The following is a 20,349-nucleotide window of genomic DNA, read 5'->3' on the forward strand; positions in this document are numbered from 1 at the left end:
CCCGTGGCTGTCGCAGCTGGCTTTCAATCACATGGCGCACCTCGAAAGGAGGCTGGAAAAGGCGGGGGTCCCGGCATCTGGTAAAGATAAAGCAAGCTAGTGCTAACTTGAAATGGAAGCCATTACATTGAACGCTTGGCCACTCTCTGACAGGTAATTACTTTACTCATGGATATACGTATAGACGGTTAATAAACTGATGTTTTCTTTTCAGAAATAATGTGGCTTTCCTTTAAAATTAAACAGGACTGGGGTCATGACCTTTGACGGTGTTTGTGTTATGTGCACTGCTAGATTGATTGGCAGCTGAGTGGACCATGAGGTCGGGAGGTCAGGGTAGGAGGTAGAGGGACTGCCTTCAAAGGGCATGTACTCGGTCAGGCTCAACACCAGGTCTGAAAATTACCAGTGTCTGGTGCGAAGCGGGGTCAGCTTTGTGTCGTACGACAGCGAAGGGGAAAGCTTTCACTGTAACACCCACAGCCTGCTCTTATTCTTCACTCCCTCGCCATCCCTCGTGCATTTACTTCTGGCTGACCGTCAACCCTGATTGTGTGTGTGTGTGTGTGTGTGTGTGTGTGCATGGCAGATAATTTTATTAATTTCTCCCGGGTGAGCCCCCAAATTTTTCCAAAGAATACTTGAAAGAAAAAGAGAAAGAAAGCATTGCCATATGCGATTTCACATGGCATGTTGGACAATTCATTTTCCTTTCCCAGGCCACGTCTGAGACACACACCCAGACATGCACACACACACACACAAATATAAGGGAAAAATGACTAAGAAAGAATCACTTTTTTATTTTATTCATTTATTTAAAAGACACAGAATGAAGGGAGCGAAGGTCGCCGTGCAGACGGTGGTTGCCGCAGATTCTAATCCAAAGCCTCCGGCGATCTCTGCATGAACTCCATTTCTGGTCTGCAAACAAATTAGCTTTTTTTTTTCTCTCCTCTCTCTTCTATCTCGCTCTCCCTCCAGTGAAAATCAGGGGAAATTCAGGTGAATAAAATCTATTTGTTCATTTAACTTCTGTTTTTTTTTTCCCGTCAGCTTCTTTTCTCTCACCCAAACTCAATTTTCCCTCAGTGCGCGCCTGCTCGAGTGTTTCTTTTCTTTGCGACCCAGCCTCGCCAGCAATTCATTAGGCAACAGTGGTTTAATTTGTATCATTAGAAAACCGTGTTTCCCAAAAGGACTATGGCACTCCACTAAATCTGATCCAGACAAAATACTTTTTTTCTTCTTTTTCGACCACGCGCAAGCTGTCGTGTTTGTTAACTCACACCTCACACCAAACAAGTGTTTCGGAGAAATAGAGTAAAAACAAACAAACAAACAAACAAAACATGGTTTAATGTCTTAGCATCTCTTCAAGTGTTATTACGCTTATAGAGAGCAGTTCTCCTTCTGGGCCCCCGCTTTTAATTATGCAACAAATGTTTGACTATCCAAGTGAAATTTGCATGAATATTTATACCAATTCATTTGTTGAGTGTTGATTGTAATTACATGGAAACATGATTTATTGCCAAGATTGCTGTGCTAGCCAGCCAGCCAGAAAAAAAAAAGAACCGGGGTGGAAAATATATAAATAAATGCAAATTTCCACACAGGCAGCTAAAGGAAGCCTATTTTTTTTTTCTTTCCCAGTGGCTTGTGGGAAATTTCATTATCAGAAAGAGAATCTTTCACGGGTGTGTGCCTGGCAGAGATTCAGAGGTGCTTACAGTAAGTGTCTCAGGATGACACCATAACAAAGAGGTTCACCTTCCTGTGGTGACCTGTCAACACTTGCTGAGAGTGTCACTTATATCTGTGTGTATGCGTCATTTGTCACTCTTTTTCTACGTACTTCCACGCGCACCAAATATCCCAGCTTGACATGATGTTTTGGCATCTGCCTCTCAGATCGAATGATCAAAAACGGGGAATGGATTGACGTACAAATCAGGCTCATTAGAATATAGAACTACGTTTGCAAAGGTGCACCATGTTTTTGTCACAAGCCAATCAGAGCAAACTGGACTTTTTTCAGGAGGGGGTCTTAAAGAAACCATTTGTTTTTCTTGTTTACCAGTGGCAGGTGCTATTATAGCAAAATGCCTTTAAACAGCAATGAGAAAACATTTGAGGGTAAAAGGGAAAAAGCAAAGAAAATATGAGGAGAAATGCTATTATTGAATAATTCAGTGCACAGATGGCAAAGCTTTAAAGGTGCCATGTTGTTGAAAGTCAGATTTCCATGTCTTTTTTGGATTATAAAGCAGTTGAAGGTGATATATAAATACTGTGAATGTATCAAAACACTCAATCCACAGAGAAATCTACATGGCCCATATTCAGAAACTGTGCATTTCAAAACAAGTGGTCAGGACTTCCGTAACGTTGTGATGTCACAACTATACAGACACTGGTAGAAGAGCCTCTAAACTCTGTGTAGTTGACACCCAGTGAGTCCCCGGCCGCAGTGATGCTGTGAAGACAGCGCAGAAAACGCTAAACAATCAGAGTGGGCTTTTTCAGGAGGGGGTTTTAAAGACGCTAAAACGGAGCGTTTCAGACAGAGGGTGAATACAGGTATATTCAGACGGACACTATGAGAAAAATAAAGTGTTTTTCGAACATTAAAGCATGTAAACATGTTCTAGTAGAAACCCCAAATACACGTATGAACCTGAAAATGAGCACGATAGGTCCCCTTTAAAGACATAGTTACCGGCCACAGAGGCTGATAACAGATTTCACTTCATCAGGTGAGACAATGTGGGAACAAATGGAAGGAGATGGAGGGAGAAAGAGAAAATGTTTGAGTAATGGGCCTCTATCCTGTTTAATATTCTCATGATGGAGCAAGGAAACAAGGAGGACAGAGGGAGGAGGGGGGAGGAGGAGCAAAAGCAGAAGAAGAAGTGATGAGGTCCAGCCAAGGGGCTGGAGGAGAAGCAACAGCTCCTGACTGTGTTTGTATCTAATTAATGAATGGCATTAGCCATTTGTTATGCCATTTATTCTGGTAATGACCAAGCCTGATCTTTCAGTCCTCGCCTTATGCTCATTCTCCCTCTTTCATCCCCCCTTTCTCTCTGCCATTACCTTTGTACGACGCTCAAGACAGGGATTGAGAGATGTAGAGGGGAGGGAGGGAAACGGACGGAGACAGTGAGCAAGAGGTCTCTGCTTTAATGACGTGCTCTGTTACTGCTTAACTCAGGACACTGTTCAATAATGAGCAGGCTACTCTTATTGATGGTGGCGAACCAACATGCTCACATGCAGTGTAGTAGGTGTCCTTGCTCAACGTGTGCTCATACAACGGTTCATATGATAGCTTACGAAACGTTATTTCTCATTTTTCTAGTGTGTTTCCTATGAATGTCCAGCAACATGTGACGCATTTGTCAATTTTCGCTCCGGTCTTTTCAAAATAAATGTGCGGAATCCACTTGGTTAGGTTTAGGCAACAAAACTACTTAGTTAGGTTTAGGAAAAGATTGTGGTTTGGGTTAAAATAACTCCGGAAGTGGCATAACTTAAGTACGGAAGTTACGTGACAAAAACTACTTAGCTAGGTTTAGGAAAAGGCCGTGGTTTGGGTTAAAATAACACCGGAAGTGGCATAACTTAAATACAGAAGTTACATGACAAAAACTACTTCGTTAGGTTTAGGGAAAGATTGTGGTTTGGGTTAAGATAACACAGGAAGCGGCTTAACTTAAATACAGAAGTTATGTGACAAAAACTACTTAGTTAGGTTTAGGGAAAGATCATGGTTTGGGTTGAAATAACACCGAAACTGGCGTAACTTCAATACGGAAGTTACGTGACAAAAACGACTTAGTTAGGTTTAGGGAAAAGATCGTGGTTTGGGTTGAAATAACACTGGAACTGGCGTAACTTAAATACGGAAGTTAAGAGACAAATAAATCAATGTTGACTTCTGGTTTCACACGGGGTATGAACACCGGTCTCCTGTGCGAAAATCCGATGTTTTTGGACCCACCCCGACCTCCTCCCTATGGTGCGTTTGTCACTCTTTATACTTCTTGGTTCACAATTACTTGGATTACATACAAATTGATTTAGTGGGATATATACAAATTATAGTGCATTACTTTTTTGTAGGTATAGCTGTAAACGGTGTATGAGAACAGCCTGCTCTGTTTGTGTGTACTCATCTTTAGTGTTTCTGCTCTGCAGAGTCAAATTGGACCTCCTGCAGAGCCAGACGCTTGTTCACCTTGTCCTCTTTTTCGTGGGCAAATAAATAAGTGGATGAGGCCAGTGCATTCTTCCCTCCGTGATTGTATTCAACACACAGGTTTAGCCAGTTGCCATATCGTCTTGGTCCCCTGGGCTTCAAGCGAGCTTGTGAAAGACTCCCTTTGTGCATGTCCCTGTTACAATGTCCACCTATTGATAGTTTTCAGGGTGAGAGAAAGGCATGACCTTGTTTGCGGTGATAAAAGGTCTTTGTCGGCTATTGCGATAGAGCAGATTAGGTTGTGTATCTTGTTTTTTGGGGTCAGGAAAGTGACATCAAAGCTAGCTTGGAGATTTATGTTAGTTCTGATAGTTGTGTCCTTAAAAATCCAGCTAGCACACTTCTACGACTCCTTACCCTTGCCCCATTTTTTCCTATCCTACTTTTCTACCATCCTGACCCAAAATCCCTTTTCCAAAAATCTAGAAGATCCAACTCCCTAGCTATAGTCAAAGAATACAAAACAAAGTAAAAACAGTCCCTTTTATAGTGACCCCCGGCCGTTTGGTTTGTCTTGTAGCCGTTTCGCCGAGTGACCTTCTCGGTGGTGAGCCAGCCCCAGGACCCTCACCAGCAGGGATCGCTGCAGAGCTGCTACGACAGCGGACTGGACGAGTCGGAGACGCCCAGCAGCAAGAGTTCGTCGGGCCCCCGGCTGGGCGCCCTACCCCTACCGGAGGACAGCTACGAGAGGACAACGCCGGATGGCAGTGTCGGTGAGGCAGAGCACATGGAAAATGGTAGGGGCAAACACTAAAGGAGATTAAGCAAGCGTTAAGATACAGGAAACACACACACATTCACGCACAGTAGCACGGCCGACGGTAGACAGCCTTAGAAACATACAGATACATGTCCTTTTTTTACAAGATTTGTTATCAAGTAGGTGTTTTTTGGCTTTTGGTTAGTCCCGATCAGGTGATGTGGTGTTGTGAAGCGGTTGCAACTTTTTATTAAATCTAAAGCCCCTCCACGAATGTACATCATGTGAAGACGAGGTGTGGGATTTATTATAAAACCTATGGGTCTGCTTCAGAGACGGGCAGGCTTTATTTGATCAAAGGCACTACACGAGGGAATATATGTACCAGACATATTCTTTAAGATCAACACCTTTCAGGCCGTCTCTCCCTTTTAGTTTGCAGCTCGTTTCTTTACAATTCCATTCGTCATCTTGGGCTTCGACTTGACTGATGATAGATTTTGTACAATATCTCTTATGTATCCTTTGAGATGGAGTAAAAAGGAGGAGTAACAATGGGGGGTTAATACCCAACTTGAATTGTTAAGAAGCTATACAGATAGTGCGCTGGCTTGAGGCCCTTACGAAGGAGTTCTACAATTGGGAGATAGAGCTGATGTTCTGGAGGTTGTAATAGTCTAGAGAGAGTGAGTGGGAGCCGTGGAGCAAAAAAAAAGAAGCCTATTGTGAAGGCAGTCCCTGGGCACAGTACTGCATAACCTTCTCACAGCTAGCCTGAGCCACTTTCCTACCGCGACCAAAATATGTGTGAGTGTGTGTATCGGGGTGTGCAGTGAGAGATGGGGGTAATGGTCCCGTTCATAGTCTAGGAGTCTGAGGCGATGCTTAACAAGGAGGAGCTGTCTTGAGAGTGCTAAGCCTAAGTGCAGAGGCTTCCCCACTGCAGCTTAGGATAAGGATATTCAAATGGCTTAAAGAGCCACATCCTCTCTTTTTCTTTTTTTTTTAAGATGGGGTTGCGTTGGAGATGATGTCTTCACTTATCTCAGATCAGTGGAGTCAATATAATGTTCCGCCGTATCCACAAGGTGAATCCTTTAGGGAACATCTGAGAGGTTAAAGAGGACCTATTATGTTGTTCCCTTTCCTTTTACTGTGTTATTTTGTGCAAGTAAAAAGGTCTGCAAAGTTACAAAGCCCTCGCCAAAGGGAAACACAGAAACACTGCTCCTGAACTGCCCTGAAACGCCTTTGCTTTAAGTCCCGCCTTTTCTCCTGTAACGTGGTGATGTCACCAAGTAATACATTTGCATAATGACAGCTTAGTTAGCTAGTTTGGTATGCCTTCAAACAAAGTCAGTTAGAGCGGAGCTGGAGCGGAGTTCGAAGAGTTTGTTTCTTTTGACCAATCACAACAGAGTGGGCCAGCTGACCACTCAGAGCAGACTGGGCTTTTTGGGGAGGGGATGATAAAAACTCACTTTTTCCGAAAGAGACAGGCACTAAAATGGAGCGTTTCAGACAGAGGGTGAATACAGGTATATTCAGACGGACCGTATAAGAAAAACAATGTGTTTTTTTAACATTAAAGCATGTAAACATGTTCTAGTAGAAACCCAAAATACAAGTATGTACCTGAAAATAAGCATAATAGGTCCTCTTTAAATGTCTTGTTATGGGTTTTGATAGAAAGTCAAGCGAAGCAGACAGATGTGCACATCAAACCAGGCAGTTACAAAGGTGCCCAACAGTGAGCTCTCTCAAATTTTCTCCTTAATGCAGATTAAAAGGGATTTGAAGCACTTTAATGTGAGCTGATAAGTATCCACAAGGTAGCCCTAAAATCTCCTTTTTTTCTCCAGACAATAGGCACCCATTTGCCGGACGAATTAGACCCAATTAAAAGACTCAATTTGGTGTCCGTTTAAAGTAATAGGACAGGGACAGCATCGCAGAGGAGCCCAGTTAGATGAAAAGTGTGATCAGACCTGCAATCAAATCCACCTTGACAACTAAAAAAACAGCATAAATAGTGAAACTAAATTGAATGTTGAATACCAAAAAAAAAGCCCATGTATCATACGATATTGTGAAATAATTTAGCACATTGATCCAAAAATATGTGGTAATTTATACCCGTCAATTTTTGGGGTTTCAGCTCAGTGCACATATGTTGTTAATTCTCCTTTTTTCCACGGTTTCAAAGGGAACTATTACAAAGAACACTGGAGCTTTAGGGGAGATTTAGTTGGAGGAACAAGAGTCAAGGTCAATTCATGAATCGGTCTCCCATCCAAGAGAAACAACATGCTCTGCTGCTGCTGCTCGCTATCTTTAGTGGGATCAGCCGAACTGGTGTGTGTGTGTGTGCGTGGAAAATGGAAAGGCAGCTGTACAACTGAGAGTGTCGGACTGTTTTGTTCAACATATTGTTTTTTAAATCTCAAAGCAACCCCTGAATCTCTTGCAGCACATTCATAACATTCTGAGCTCTTACCGTTTGTACTAATAATGTGGAGTTATGTATAGGCAGCAGGGGTGGCCTTGCGGTCTGAGCGACTCTAATTGGTCTTGGTCCCGTCATTCAATCCTAGAAAAAAAAAGCAGCAGCTTCCTGTTAAAGCGTCCTTGAGGAAGACCGCCGAGGCCCCTTGCTTGCTCACTTATGCTGGGTCACCGTGGATAAGGGCATCAGCTAAATACCTAAGTGTAAAGTAAATGCAATCATCTAAGGTTAGGGCAAATATTGGCAAAGTGCTTCACCCCTCTTGAGGGATGCTAACTACAGTCATTAGCGCTCCCCCTCGTGTTGTAGCCAGAGCACACACAGACACCGTCGGCGGCATGCTTTATATTAGGAAATGAGGGAGTTACGAGGAAAGAGGGAGGACAAAAGTTGGCAGATGGCTCGCCGCGGCGCTCAGTGTTGGCGCGGGCATCATTAGCGACAGGTAATTGCGGGCGTTTATGTGCGTAATGCGATGGCGATTTCGTGGTGTGTTTTGGAAGCGGGGAAGAGAATGTCAGACGAAAGAGACTATGAAAACCTTGACCTCGCGAACCGAAAATGTTGATTTCGATTTTCCGTTCGCCAATTCATCATGTTTGATTGTCATTTCTATACATACAAAGAATCCCTTTTTTTGATTCCGTGCCTTATTCGGCTCCAACTTGCTTGTTGTCGATCGATGTTTCGCACAATGTGAAGGAACAATCCACTGCAGCTGCTCGTCTGTCTCACACACATGAATGCACACGCACCAACACACATAAGCAGGCATCCGCACTAAGACCAAGACATGAAGACAACACACACACACACAGAGTCTGTTTTTCACTCTCTGCCTCTTCATCCCTCTTTCTTTCTTTCCACCGTGCACAGATGTGCCGAGGGACCGTGTTTTTCTTTTCCTCATCTCCTTCATCAAGGTCAGGTTTCGAACTTTATTATTTGCTATTGGTTGACTTCTTTCCATGGGGAGCGTCAAATAAGAATAAAAAAAACAACCTCTCCATCCAAGACAGATTCTTCCAGAACCGTCTCAAAACAGGGAGTGCTGGGGGTCATCACGGGAATATGAAGACATTCTTGACCCAATCCGCACTGCACGAACTATTACTCAAGACTCCTCTGTAGTTTCTTCCTCATAGACGTGAGTGAGAGGCAGTCGAAAAAGCTCTATGTCAGGAGGATTCTGCTGCATCTTTACAGATGTTTCTGAATTTGTTCGGCGGAAATCATGAGCAGCACATATAGCTACAACTCAGCTACGGCGTTTCATGGAGTCTTGATCTTTTTTGATGCACAGCTGGGCCCCTCACTTATTCATAAGCTTACCCCGGTGCTCATCAGATATTCATAAACGCCGAGTGTTTGGAGTCAAACACCCGATTAGGCCGTTATGGATGTCAAAGAGCCCTTCCAGATGCACGCCGTTATCGGCGGGTCAAAGACTCGTGCTCTATTATTGAGCTCCACATCGCCAAGGGGGGGCAGTAGTGGATTTTTCAAATTTTTACCGTGTTAGTTCAAGTACACCTCAAAATAACACGCTTCTACATTGCCCTTTCATCATGAGTCAGGTGTCTGAGGTGTGCAAAGTGTTTTCATATGAAACCTCCAACCTCCGCGCGGATGTGAACAGCTCCGGGCAATGAAGATGTAATATCATTGTTCGGTACATCAGTGCAGCTATGCGGTGTGCTGTGCTTGTTGCGGGTAGGTCACGCTGCCGAGGATTTATCCCATTCCATCCATTATATAGTATTCCATCCATATATAATTTTTTAAAAGCAAAAAATGCATATGTATAATTTAAACCTTTTCCCCTCTTGCATTCAACCGTGAGTTAATACAACACTATGGGCCGCCAGCAGCTATACAAATGTAAAGAAAGCTAATGTATTAGAAGAGTTTTAAAAGGGAAATTATGAAAAAACTCACATTTTCTTAAAGAGACAGGTGCTAAAATTGAACATTTCAGACAGAGGGTGAATACAGGTATATTCAGACAGATAGTATGATAAATATTATGTTTTTTTTTAAGATTAAAGCATGTAAACATGTTCTAGTAGAAACCCAGAATATGACTTACTGAACCTGAAAATGAGCATATGTCCCCTTTAAAGAGGACCTGTTATGCTTTTGTGCTTCTTCCCTTTCCTTTAAAGTGTTATATAGTTTTTTGTGCATGCAAAAGTTCTGCAAAGTTACAAAGCCCAACGAGAGTTACTTATAAGAACTACTTTTTATCATATCGCAAGGGGTTATTCGCCAACAGACGAGAGGATATATATATATATTAGTTTACTCAACTTTTTTACTTAACCACTACATCACTGAGTGCATCCCAACAGAGGATGGTGCCTGATTTCATTTACGCTGGCTGCAAAGACAGATGAATAGTGCAAATTTATTGTAGCCTCTGAGAGAGTAATAGCACGTCCTACTGGCTGCTAACGTTAGCATGCCTCCCACGTCTCTGTGCTTTGGCTGCCAGACAACCACTACCCCCCCCAGCACACGCACGCACGCACGCACGCACGCACGCACGCACGCACGCACGCACGCACGCACGCACGCACACACACACACACACACACACACACCAGGTTCTATCTCTCTCCTGTCTCTCCCGCTGAGAAATCTTGGGGTACCACCGTTGGATTACAAACATCATCATTTAGTGTTGGCCCGATAGAGTAGGACAGACAAGTGGCACATCACAGCAGTGAGGTATAGTCGGCGAGTACAGACAGACACCGTCGGAGCCCACTAACATGCACGAAACAGACCGAAATGCCCACTTTTTACACATTGAAGTGAACACACATGCTCAGTCACATAAAAACAAATAAGCTTCAGCCACACACACATTCCTCCTCATCCAGCACAATGAGGCACTGCATCATTTTCCAGCTCTGTGAAGCACCTCACTAGATCACTTCATTGTTGTTGTTTTCTCTCCATTTCTAAAGCTTTGCCTGCTGGAATGCTGCTTAGCTTGGTTAATAATGTGCATGTGTGTGTGTGTGTGTGTGTGTGCTTGTGTGTGTAACTCTGTTCATTAGGCAAGCCCAATTGTAGGGCCAGATGGCAAAGCGAGTTTGTTTAATTAAAACCATTCATATTTCAAGAGCGAAGCGGCAGCGGCACTGGTCTTAGGTCTGATTTCCCCCAACTTGGGTGGAGGGATGGGTAGTGTGTTTGTGTTAAAGCAGCGTAGTGAAAAATCACCCAGCGGAAGGCTCTCTCGCGCTCAATCAATCAGCACGTTACACGCGCCCTCCCCAAGGTCGCATCCATGTGTGCACACGAGTTAAAAACACTACAACATTAATTAGGAAATTAAAAATCGGGACGGAAATGAAAGAAATAATGATGAGTTACAGTTACAGTCAGGTACACAAAAATGCATATGTATAATTTTAACCTTTTCACCTCTTGCATTCAACCGTGATTTAATACAACACTGTGTGCTGCCAGCAGCTATACAAATGTAAAGAAAGCTAATGTATTAGAAGAGTTTTAAAGGGGAAATTATGAAAAACGCACATTTTCTTAAAGAGACAGGTGCTCAAATGGAATATTTCAGACAGAGGGTGAATACAGGTATATTCAGACAGATACTATGATAAATATGTTTTTTTTTAAGATTAAAGCATGTAAACATGTTCTAGTAGAAACCCCAGAATACGACTTACTGAACCTGAAAATGAGCAGGATATGTCCACTTTAAAGAGGACCTATTATGCTTTTGCGCTTTTTCCCTTTCCTTTAGTGTGTTATATAGTTTTTTCTGAATGTAAAAGTTCTGCAAAGTTACAAAGTCCAACGAGAGTTACTCTCCCCCACAGAAACACTGCTCCCGGACTGCATGAAATTGCCTTGCTCGAAGTCCCGCTTTTTCTTCCGTAACGTGGTGATGTCACCAAGTCACACATTTGCATAATACCTTCCTAGCGGCTAGTTTGGCACGCCCTCAAACAAAGTTAGTTAGAGCGGAGTCCGAGGAGTTTGGTTCGGTTGACCTATCGCAACAGAGTGGGCCAGCTGACCAATCAGAGCAGACTGGGCTCTTTGGGAGGGCGGGGCCAACGGCTCAAACAGAGCGTTTCAGACATACTGTAGGTGCCGCAGCACAACCAAGATGAGAAAAAATAAAACATTTTATTTAACATTAAAACATGTAAATATAGTTCTAGTAGAAACCCAAATTACAAGTAAAGAGTGTTTTGCGCCTGCAGTCCTCTCATTCATTTCCATCTGTCCCTTACCCCCCACGCCCCTTATTTCTTTTCACGATATCCTCGGGCAAGCCGACAGCGAGGGAGATAGAAAGAACAAGAGGAGATGCTGTGAGAGAATGCGCTGAGGGGAAAGCATGGCAAACGAGGAGTAAATGAGTAACACATTGCACATTGAGCCCAGAAATGGATCGAAAGGATGGGACGTTGGAATGAGACCAGGAGATAGAGAGAAAATTAATAATACTAAAAAAAAAAAATAGAGAATGAGAAACAGAAAGTGAGGGACGGGGGTTACATGCGTGGAGAAGTTGCCAGCAGGGAGTGGCGCCTGACAGAGAGATGATTGATCACTGCTCAGCCGGAGCAGGCAGGTATTCAAATCACACCCCAGTGTCACATCCACACAGTCCTGTCTTCCTCTCTGTCTCTCCACATGGGCACATATGGACTGTGAAGCCCACCCAGTGCAGCATTAACTCCTGCAACACACCGCCGCGACTAGCTTGAAGAAATACCTGCTCTTAATATGAAGCAGAGAGACCAGAGAAATTGGTTTATTTAAAGGATCAGTTCACCCAAAGAGACATTTTCTCATTTACCTCTATTGGCATCTAGCCATGCAGAGTTTAATTTGCCACCACAGTAATGAAAAATAAAAATTCCGCTTTTCAGAAACAAAGTCCAGGTGAATCGGGATAATCCATACACCTCTGTTCCATTGCAAATATACCATGCCATTGCTCTGGCCTTTCTGTTGTTTTTTTCCTGCTGTGTCGCGTTCGATGTTCGGACGTGCCAACTGGCATCGGAAGCAGGGTTAAGAAAACAGTGAAAAGGTTTCCGTGGTTACATCCGTTACTGATTCTGTCTCTCTTTCAAACTCTCAAACCAGAGTAGGTGATTGTTGGAACAGTGGATAGACTAACCAAAGACGGTTTTGGTGTTTGGAGTTTTATTTTGCTTCGGTCGAGTTTGAATGAAGTGTGTTTTACGACGATCAGCGATCAGTAAAATGACTGTTGTGTGACTGGATTCTGGTGGTTTTTGGGAGAGCATATTAATTGTATGTTTTGCACGTTTATAAATTCTAATAATTGTCCAAATCCATGTTGATTTTATGTATTATATATATTCACTTCAGTGGTTAGCACTGTCACAAACCCGGCTTGTGTGCATGTTCTCCCCGTGTTAGTGTGGGTTTACTCCGGGTGCTCAGGTTTCCTCCCACTGTCCAAAGACATGCAAGTTGGGTTAATTTTTTACTCTAAATTGCCCGTAGGTGTGAATATGAGTGTGAATGGTTGTCCGTCTCAACGCAAATCACATGGCATCACGCCGGAGAAGGGGCAAAAATTAGTGTTATCCCTGCCAATCGGAGCTGAAGACGATAAATACCTGTGACTACTCATTTGTACTAAAGACAAAAGCCAGATATTAGTGGGTATGTTTTTTTTGTCCAGTGGGAAAGGGGCTTAAGAAAACTGTTTGTACTGTAAAAAGACCCCCCAACCTGGGGCTCAGAAGCCTCCCAGGTGATCACAAGATACATCTGAGGGGTCGCAGGATTCTTTTTGAATTTCTTTCTTGTGAATTGCTAATTTGAGCTCTTTAGACCTCTAAAAACAAGCCAAAAGGGGGTTAGAACCACTCAACTAGGTGTCATTTTTCAAATTTTACTCACCTGTATTTAGGTGGACTGACCCTTTAAATCAACTCACATAATATTACAGGGCAGGGGACACGTTAAAGAGGAATTTTGTTAAAACTTGAATCAACTGTGGTTCAAATGACATGTTCAAAACGGATGTTGTGCTTCTAATACTACACTCTCTGCAATGTAAGATACAGAGGAGGCTGCCAAAAATAAACAAGGAACTGATGTATGTATGCATGTGGTGCGCAGACACACACACACACGTATTGTGGAGGTCCGAGTGTGGATAATGGAATTGTTGCTGCGGTGTTTTGTGTAGCTAGAGGCGGCCTGACACCCACTCCTGACAGAGATTAAAAAAGCCATTCAGCCGGGCTTACAAATAACGATACAGAAGAGAAGCACCACATGAACATTTGGTTTTGAGAAAGAGAAAGACACTTTATATCGACTGTGTATGTACAGTATGTGAGCCATTCTGACACATTAAAAGGCTGAAAGTGTGTTTTAAAGGTGTCAGGTATGTGCAATAAAAAACCTGCTCGAGTGAGGTGGCCATGTTGTTTCGGAGGGGAATACGTGCGTGCGTTATTTTCACTTTCAAAAAATGGTTTGTCTTCTGCACAGTTGATGAAGCCAGCACTTATAGGAGAAAGAGAAGGAGAGCAGAATGGGTTTGCCGCGGAGACACGACTGTATTTTCAATGAGGGCCTACAGTCATACGCGCCGCCGTGTGCATTTTGTGCCTTTTTTAGGTGCAACGGAGCGGCGACTCGCAATTTGGCTCGTCTCCAAATGGCACGGGCATTTGTTATGTTCGGAAGTAAAATCACTTTCTCCCGACAGCTGTTAATTTGGAACACACCTTTTTTTTTTTTCTCCCCCTTTACCTTTCCTCCACACCTCTCTCACGATATCATCACTCCTTGGCGAGGAGGGTATGTGTGTCAGGTGTGTAGCGTTTGGTGGGGCGGTCTCCGATGAAGACAATTAAACACCTCCAAGGCACTCAGCCAAAGCCTCCCGCCTTCCTTTTCCCTCCGTCCCTCCGTCCCCCCCTTTTCCTCCCAGGCACTCTGTCTTCTGCTTGTTTTCCCTCCTCCTCATCCTCCTTCTATTCCTAACTTTCCTCCCTTTTGTCAAAATAACCGGTTAGGATTCCAAGCATGCTTGTTCAGAGGGGAGGTGAACAGGTTGTGCAGAAGGAACATCAGGTGTGCAGCGCCGGGGACGCAGTGGGCGCCGTGTCCTTCCCAGTGTGAGGTCTACAGCATGGGAGCGGAGGGGGGCTAGCTGAGAAAGGATGCCAATAATCTCACTCGCCGCCTGCTTATTTATTTATTTGTGTATTTTTCTGATCCTTGCACGTGGGCTGTGCATCCAAAGAAAGACCGAGGATGCGAGGGACACAACCATACATATGTATGCGCATATGTTGCGGCAACGCCAACTTCACACCAGGAGCGTGTCTGAGAGGAAACACTGAGAGAAAGAATGAAGGCATTCTGTTTTTTTTTTGTTTTTTTTCTCACTTCGGGGAATTTGTAGAAAACAAAAAAGCACAAACAAACAGAATTGAGAAAAACACATTCAGGTGTTCGCACATTCTGTAAGGCCGATGCCAAGCCGGCGGCCGCTCATGCATTCATTCATGCGTTTGCCAAACGTACTATACTTTATGTGCAAACGCCGTCTCTCACCACATTCCCCCCCATCCCCCTCTTCATCATATCTCACAGTTAAGGCGGCATACACAAATCCATGCATAATAACTCTGCTGGAACTCTTTCTTTCAGCACATTCTTTCCACTCGCCTTAAAAAAAACTTAACGGCAATTTAATTTCGCACACAAGGAATGCGGCGCTCGTTACGAGACGCGGCGCATTTATATGATTACGGAACCTTCCGAGAAAACGCTAAAAAGGTGAACGTGTTTTTTGCCAAAACTGGAACCAGATGTAACCTGCTTACAGCCAATATGCATAACTTCATCTTAGTGAAGGTTTTGCCAACATTAGTGAGAGATATGCTTGTGTTTTCTGAGTTTAAATAGAAGCAGTGACACTCGTTTTTGACCTTTTAAAGGTAGGAATTGCAAATTGTGTACATTTTCTTCCTGGCTGTGTTTGTGCATGAGCTGACGCATGCATGTCCTAGGCCTTTTTCTCTGTTTATCTCACACATTATGTATGTGTGCCGTGCATCGGGCCCGCCAGCAGCTTAACCTTTGACAGTATCGATACTTTACATTGTGCTTTTTTTTTTTTCAACCGCCCACAACTTTGTCCCCAACACGTTTTAAACTAGCGAAAAACAATAGGAAACATCTACAAAACTTTTCATTTTCGTAGCTTTCTTTTGCCACCCCATCTGGGTTCACCCACGTGTGTCTATTTACAGAACAGCTTGCTGTGCCACATCTCCAGCAGGCATGGCTGTGAACTGGCATTCCTTCTGGGAAGGGGATTTTGTCGGGGAGCTCCTCACTCTGCCAGCAGCGTCGGCTGCTACCACTAATTGATACCAATTAGGTCGTATTATTTAGGAATTTGACATCGTGTTCGTCTTTAATCGGGGTGGTTTGATGACTCAGAAACACGGCTAAATGCTGTAAAACTGTCAAAACAGGCAAACAAATGCTTGCTTGCTGCAGGCATTATGTGGAAGGCTAATGATAATCAGTGTTTGAGTGTGAGGAGATGGTCTTTGTGGAGGTTACAGTAGCTTAAGATCCCACTGTGAGACATCCTGCACTACAGCTGGGTAACGAAACAGGGTCAAAGTCACTGTCCTCATAGCACTCTATTGGCTTTTATATCAATATCAATAATTAATTGCTATATCAATAGTTACAATTCAATATATTGCAATACTATAAGGAAGGCAGTATTTTGCAATATCCTGCGATATATTTTGATATATTGCGATACTGTAAGCAAGATGATATATTGCTATATCTGCATTTGCATTTATCAGTCATTGCAACATCCAACATCATACTTTTTGTGCAATCCGAGCCACTGTCTGCTACGAATATTTGCACGTAAACTATTAATTGCAAATTGACTGCTTTTGATGGTCAGTACAGTATCGAAAAACATATAATCGCAATACTCAAATGTATCGATATTCTCTTACACTCCTAGTAATGTTGTTGTGTTGACAGATGTGTGTGAACCACCTGTAATGAATAATTAACAATGTAATATAATGCAGTTGTCGTATTTTATATAAATATGAAATATTGAGGTTTTATATTTAATCATTATATTATCAAATTATTCACATTTACATATTATATTTATTCATTTATAAATTAATATAGAGTTGCAACTACCGATTATTTTCATCGTTAATCAATCGGCCAATTATATTAATTGATAATCAGTTAGCCGCTTAGTCTGCAAAACATCGAAAAACTGTAATATAGAAGATAAATAATAAATAATAATTTTCTAGAGCCCAACAAAAAATTCTGCGGTCATTTGCGAGGTGAAGCTTCACACGTCTTCATGAGTAAAAAGTCTGTGTTTTAAACCCACCTGTACATTATTTGCACGTGTTTAATTATATATCGTTATCATTCCATATAATTACAGCTACTGCGTTGTCATTTATTAACTGTTAATACATCAGTTACAGACGTTTCATGTAGGAGATATACTGCAGTTGTTGACGAGTGCATTAATCAACACTTACAAAGGTCTTTTGTTACAAATCAAGTGTTCATAAACTAGCTTATAAATGCTATAGTGCTTTACAGAAAGTGGTGTGGATCAATACAGAGTGCTGAAGAGAATGTGTGTGTGTGTGTGTGTGTGTGTGTGTGTATTCAAGCATGCATGTACAGTATAGCTGTGTGTGTGTGCACAAGCCTTTCACATGTGTACGGATGCATCATCCTCTCAGCGGTGCAACAAGACTACCGGTTCCGCGGCCCACCAGAACTTATTTTTACTCCCCTCCATCCTCTCGCCCCTCCGCCTTTTTAAAAATAGATGAAAGCGTGTAACAATGGTAGAAGGGGGTTATCCTCCCGCTCTCTCTCTGTCTCTCGCCTTTTTTCTCTCTTTGAGGACTAATGCGTCTCCAAGAGAGGAGATGAAATGAAAAGCTAACACGGACCTAAAGAAGGTGGCTCTCTCTGGCCTCCGCGTGGCAGAGCCGTGTTAGAGGTCTCCGAGTGGCAAACACCGCGACCTTTGACACCGGCGATGGGTTTCATAACATCCCCCTCCCACCCACGCACATACCTCTCCAAACAGAAGGCTTCGACACACACACAAAAAAAAGCTCCTTATACCGCTGTACGCATGCTTGCACACAATCCACCTGGAGGGACAATATCCTCCTGAGTTCCTCTAGCTGAGGAATTTCATTATTTCATCTCTTCTTATTTCCTTTTGGTAGGTTTTTCAAGGTGCCGCCGCTCATGGACACAATTACTCAGGGTCATATAGGCATTAGTGAAAAAAAAATCCCTCTTCCCAAAGTAGATGTGTGTATATATATATATTTTTATATTTCAGTGTGGGGACAAAAGAAAGAAAAGGATACTCATTATTTTTCTCACCCTGGACAATTATTGTGTTGTTCTCTCAGAAGTCTAAAGAGAACATGGCTTTGTCCGAGCCTCCGCGGAGCGTTGTGAGTGACTCTAGAGACTTTTCACAAAAGGGCTTGTTGATTTAGTCCATCGAACCGGTTTCCCTGGAAACTGCGAGGTAAGAAAACGCACATAATGGTCAGCATTAGCATCATACATGTTTCATGAAGGCCGAGAGCTGACCCTACTTAAGACGAACATTCCCTGAACCATTCGCACATCCGTGAAATGTGTATGTGTGTGTCTGCTGCTAATATTTGCTGCTCTCCCCTGCTTCTCTTTCTTGTGAGCTGCTTTCTAATGCATTGTTGAACCTTTCAAGGACTTTTTTCCGCTATTGTGCCGCGGCTCATATAGCTCAAGATGTGACATTTATGCCTATACATACCGCATCTGCATCAAAGCCACACAAAGGGAAAAAAAAAAAACTATCAATGCAAAGAAAATACTCTTTTGTCTGTTTCCTCTCTATTCCTTATTCATAAATGCATCATATCTCTCCGTCATTCTCTTTTCTTTCTTCACTCTCGCCTCTTTCTTGTATCTCGGAATGCGATGGATTTCAAGTTGTCGTCAGCGGGCACGTCTGAGCGAGGGGGATTGCATCGCCGGGGCCTGCGTCGCGGAGTAAAACAAACCCGCTGACAGCTCGGGAATTATTTTTGGGCGCCACCACGCGCCATTTCCCCCCCCCTCTCTCTCACGCTGCGATGAATATGCATTGGCACCCGGTAATTGAAGTGCCGCGTCAAACTTGAGCCCGTGACTTGTCAAATTTCTCTCTCTTTCCATCATCTGTGTTTTGGTGCACCTGGTCGTGAAGCATCCAAACATACGGATCCCACCCTTCCTCCCAGGTGTGTGTTTTTTTTTTCCACCTCAAGGTCACAAAACAAGGAGCAGGAAAGTCTCCCTTTTGTGCGCCATTCACCGTGGCAGCTGCCTTTTCATGCCAATGAAACGGCACGCAATCACCTCACAAAAGCTCGCCGCTCAGCTATGCAACGTCTCCGGCGACTGCAGGCCCCCTTAATGCACGACTTCCTGTGAGGGATGAGGAAACGCCAAAGTGGCAGTCAAAAGCCTCCATTTAAACCACAATAGAAAAAGAACCAAACACATATCAGCGGACACAATCAGAGCGAAGTAACGCGACACCGACGCCAAACAATGGAGGTAAATGCAGAGGGGGATTTGATGAGGGAATGCCAGGTGAGTTGTTTTTCTTTCCCTGGGGGCGTTTTTTCCACAAAAAGGATTAACCCTTTGAACAAACGCAATAGGGGCACACCTGTTTCTGTGCAATTGTGGCAAAGCGTGTGACTCTTTTGTCTGCTTCCTGCCTGCCCTTTTGTTTGCAATCCCGCCCTGCAGACTAATGGCTACCTTGAAGGCCAAAACAATAGCATTTATCTTGTCTGCGGCTCAAAGTAACCCTCGGGCAACCACTTTAGCAGAGGTTGTGTGACTAGTCACGGGAGTGTCTCCGCAGGGCACACGCGATTAGATTTAAGTGGAGGGAAAAACTAACTAATGAACGACGGTCAGCAGAGAATCGAAGCGTTGTTTAAATGGAAGTTAAAAGGAAACTTCCTTGTGTTATTCCTATTTTGTGACTTTTTGTTTTACACATTGTCTCAAGTAAAACCCTTCAACTTTTATCAGGCGTGAGGAGAGAGAAAGAGAGAAGAGGAAGAGACTGACGTGATGACAAAAGACGCCCCAGCATGCGCCACCCCCACCGATGGCCTGACAAAACAGAGCATCCTAATCCAGATGATGTGCCTGCAAGTCCGCTCACAATGCCCACATTTCACGAGTGCACACATATACGAGGGACCAGATTTAAACAAAAATCACTCTCCATCTCTGTAAGCGAATGCCCCTGAAATCAGCTTTTTGGCAGCCTCGGCAAACATTGTAACGCCCGCAACTCACCGCGAGTGAATGGATTTGTGTAATTGTTGGAGGGATGCTACTGGGAAGAGAATCAAGAGCTTGTATACATGGACAAGACGGGGATCTTTTGTGCTGTAGGTGTAAGTGAAAGCCGCATGTGAAAAATACAGGGAGAAAAAAAAAAGGGCCATGTCTTTTTTTGTTTGAGTGTTTGCACCAGGCTACTGTATTCTTTCACTGCGTGTATACACAGAGGGCGGTGGGATGCAGAGGAGCGCTGCTGTTTAGCCTGCCTCCCACACACAATGTACGGCTTGGATTTGAAAATCTTCTGGAAGTGACAGATTGGGTTCACACACTGGCGCTGGGAAACAAGTTACAGTCATTATCCAGTTAGAGCGGTTATGATGAACTCGTTCTCAAACTACTCTTTGGGTAGTTGTCTCATATCAGGACTGCCACACACAC

The 20,349-nt window shown here is 43.5% G+C and overlaps 1 protein-coding gene across 6 annotated transcripts in view; it reads left to right on the forward strand.

Moving 5' to 3' along the window:
• Window positions 1-20,349, forward strand: part of pcdh7b (protocadherin 7b) — a 127,301-nt gene that overhangs the window by 55,186 nt on the left and 51,766 nt on the right. For 2 of the 6 annotated variants that reach the window (XM_037758081.1, XM_037758084.1), the window contains exon 2: window positions 4,788-5,007. The exons of 2 other annotated variants lie outside the window; for them this stretch is intronic. In XM_037758081.1, the coding sequence (XP_037614009.1) occupies window positions 4,788-5,007 (220 nt within the window). The remainder of the gene's footprint in view (window positions 1-4,787; window positions 5,008-20,349) is intronic. 2 more of the 6 variants (XM_037758082.1, XM_037758085.1) reach the window with 1 other exon arrangement.

This window comes from Sebastes umbrosus, chromosome 22 (genome assembly GCF_015220745.1).
Source record: "Sebastes umbrosus isolate fSebUmb1 chromosome 22, fSebUmb1.pri, whole genome shotgun sequence".
NCBI lineage: Eukaryota > Metazoa > Chordata > Actinopteri > Perciformes > Sebastidae > Sebastes > Sebastes umbrosus.